The 2,543-nt window shown below is 56.9% G+C and overlaps 1 protein-coding gene across 1 annotated transcript; it reads left to right on the top strand.

The window, feature by feature from the left end:
* Positions 1–429: 429 nt before the first annotated feature.
* LOC136050865 (ribonuclease P protein subunit p25-like protein) lies at positions 430–1,920 on the top strand. The gene is made up of 2 exons (XM_065740024.1): positions 430–688; positions 885–1,920. Exon 2 carries the CDS (start codon positions 894–896, stop codon positions 1,449–1,451), a length of 558 nt encoding a protein of 185 aa, XP_065596096.1. The 5' UTR covers positions 430–688; positions 885–893; the 3' UTR covers positions 1,452–1,920.
* The last annotated feature ends 623 nt before the right edge of the window (positions 1,921–2,543 follow it).

Here is a 2,543-nt window from a genome sequence, read left to right as displayed (position 1 = left end):
CTCCGCTCCGCGCCTGCGCACTTCTCGTGCCGGCCGCCATCTTGCGGCAAGGGGCGCGCTGCGGTGGCGGTGTTTGAGCGGGGTTTTCGCTTGTCCCCACGCCCGGTCCGGCCTTCTCCGGCCCTCTCCGTGCGGTGAGGCCTCCGTACCGCGAAGCTCTCAGCCCGCCGGAGGCGACGTCTCCGCTGTGATGGCGGGGGACGCTGTCCGGGCGGGGGCGGGCGCGGGCGCGGCTGTGAGCCTGGGGTGAGGGTGGGGGAGGGAGGAGAGGGGGGGGAGATGAGGGGAGAGGGAGAGGGAGAGGGAAAGGGAGAGGGGGAGGGGGGAGGGGCAGGCGGGGGAGGGGTTGAGGGTGGGGTGGGGGGGAGGGGAGGAGCGAAGAGGGGAGGGGAGTGCGACGCAACGCGTGGGCCCCATTGAGCAGAACCCTTTCTTTTGTTGCTGGCTTTTCCAAAGGATTCTGCCTGCTAGCCTTCCCCACTCTGACTCCTGTGGCACCGCTCACGTTGGTGTCTCTGGTTGCCTCCCCACCGGAAATGAGCGCTTTGCACTTATGCTCTCCAGGATGTTCTCCTGGTAGATAGCTTGTACCTGCCCTGCCTGTGTGCTGGAATCTGACAGTGCCCTTTGGAGCAAAGGCTGCGTGTCATTGGGGTAAAAAGTCCTACAGAGTTCAGAAGTTCCTCAGGTAGAGGTGTGTGGGGGTGCCCTGAGTTTTCCTTCGTGGTTGAAGAGGCTGTGATGGTGACAGTGGTAGTCGCAGCGTCAGGCTCCATGTTGCTGCACGGGTTGCTGTAAGCTGCGGGTGCCGCTGGGACAGCTCACGCTGCCTGATTTGTATGAGCCCTAAGTACAGCTATTCATGGCTCTGTTTTCCTTTTCAGCACAGCGCGATGGAAAACTATAAGAAGACTAAGATTGTGGAGAAGCCTTGTCCTCTTCCTTTCACTGACCTGCCTCCTGATATCATTGAGATGAAAGTGAAAGATGGAAGCAAAATAAGAAATCTGATGGGCTATGCCATTGGCAAGATGGAACTGGACTCAGTGAGGCAGATCCTTTTCACTGGCTCGGGCAAGGCTGTGAGCAAGACCATCACATGTGTGGAAATCATGAAAAGAAGGCTCAAAGAACTCCACCAGATCACCAAAGTGCTTTTTAAACAGATCGAGGAGATCTGGGAACCCATTGTGCCTGAGGCAGGCCTCGATGCCTTGACAGTGAAGAGAAACATCCCTGCCATATGCGTCCTGCTGAGCAAAGATGCCCTCGATCCCCAGGAGCCCGGATATCAGGCTCCAGGCTCTTTTGACGCCTTCTGGATTGAGACACTTAAAGCAGAGTCACAGGCACAAATGAAGAGGAAGCAGGGTGGAGGACGGGGAACTGGTGGCACGGGAAAGCACCCTCGTGCCGGTGGAGGGACTGGGGAATCCTTAGTGAAGTGCTGAGACAGAGACACGTGGGTGTAGTTTGGGGATGTTACAGAAACCAGCCAGCTGCTGTAGCTGGAAAGCTGCTGCTGAACACAGGCTTGCAAAGCTGTTAGGGGTAGATGGGGGAACTCACTGTTCCAAAACTGACAAAACAGTGGCTGTCTGAAATGGTGTTTTGGCAAGTTTCCTTGTCAGATGGTACCAGGCTGCAGTTCCCAGCCTGTGGCTCAGGGATGAGATGGAATCACAGGATTCACCTGCATTTCAAGGCCCGCTGGCATCCAGTTAATGAGCCCAAACAGGCGTTCCAGGCACAGCAAAGCTTTCATGGGCAGGGGTGGAGGCAGCTCCTGGTGGAAGGGAGACGTGGCCCACTTTGAGGTGCCAGCCCATCACCACAGCTCCCACGTGTGGATGGCACAGTTCTGGGCCGGATCGGCCGCTTCACCCGTGCCTGAGAGGCCAAGTTCTGCTCCAGCTTGCCAGTGTCCTGATGTTTTAGATGTGGGACTGCAACCCACGGTGTGCCAATCGTCCCTTCCTGTCCTTTCACTTCCTCTCTGGAAGACACCTCTGGCAGGAGTTGACTGATGTCAGCACTGGACTGAAGCCACGTAGGCAAGGGCAAGAGCACTGGGTGGTAGTGGTAAGCTCCAGAGGGTGCTTGTTTCCCCTTTCTGCTCCTTTATCACACATAGAGATGGGTTTAAAATAAAGTTTTCAAGTGATAAAAAGTTGCTCATGTCTTCCTCATTGCACTGGGGGTCACCCTTGAAGCATTCCTGAGGGAGCTGCAGCTGTGAGCATTTTTCTCCTGTGTGGCCCTGATGCTGGACGAAGGTTTTCCTTTTCCGTTCACCTTCTCTACCAAGAGAAAGGCCAAGGTTGTATTATTTGGGGGCAAAACTTTTTGCTGTTCTTTTTAATTTCTGAAAGAGCAGTCTTGAGAACCCTTGGGCTGGATGCTGCTGAAGGAAGCAGGGGATGGAGCGCCGCATCTCGTGCCGCAGTTCTGCTCCTGGAGCAGCTGCGGGAGCGATGCGGAGCTGCGGGGCAGGAAGGAGCTGCGGGGCCGTGGCTGCGCTGCGCCGGGGCGGGCCCCGGGCA

Source organism: Cyrtonyx montezumae, unplaced genomic scaffold (assembly GCF_038088225.1).
Source record: "Cyrtonyx montezumae isolate F1298 unplaced genomic scaffold, pur_monq_1.0 scaffold_25, whole genome shotgun sequence".
NCBI lineage: Eukaryota > Metazoa > Chordata > Aves > Galliformes > Odontophoridae > Cyrtonyx > Cyrtonyx montezumae.
The sequence above is the reverse complement of the archived record's forward strand: the minus strand, read 5'-3'. Positions and strand labels throughout refer to the sequence as shown.

Coding starts and splice junctions, on each gene's coding strand:
- LOC136050865 (XM_065740024.1), top strand. CDS start 894: ATGGAAAACTATAAGAAGACTAAGATTGTGGAGAAGCCTTGTCCTCTT.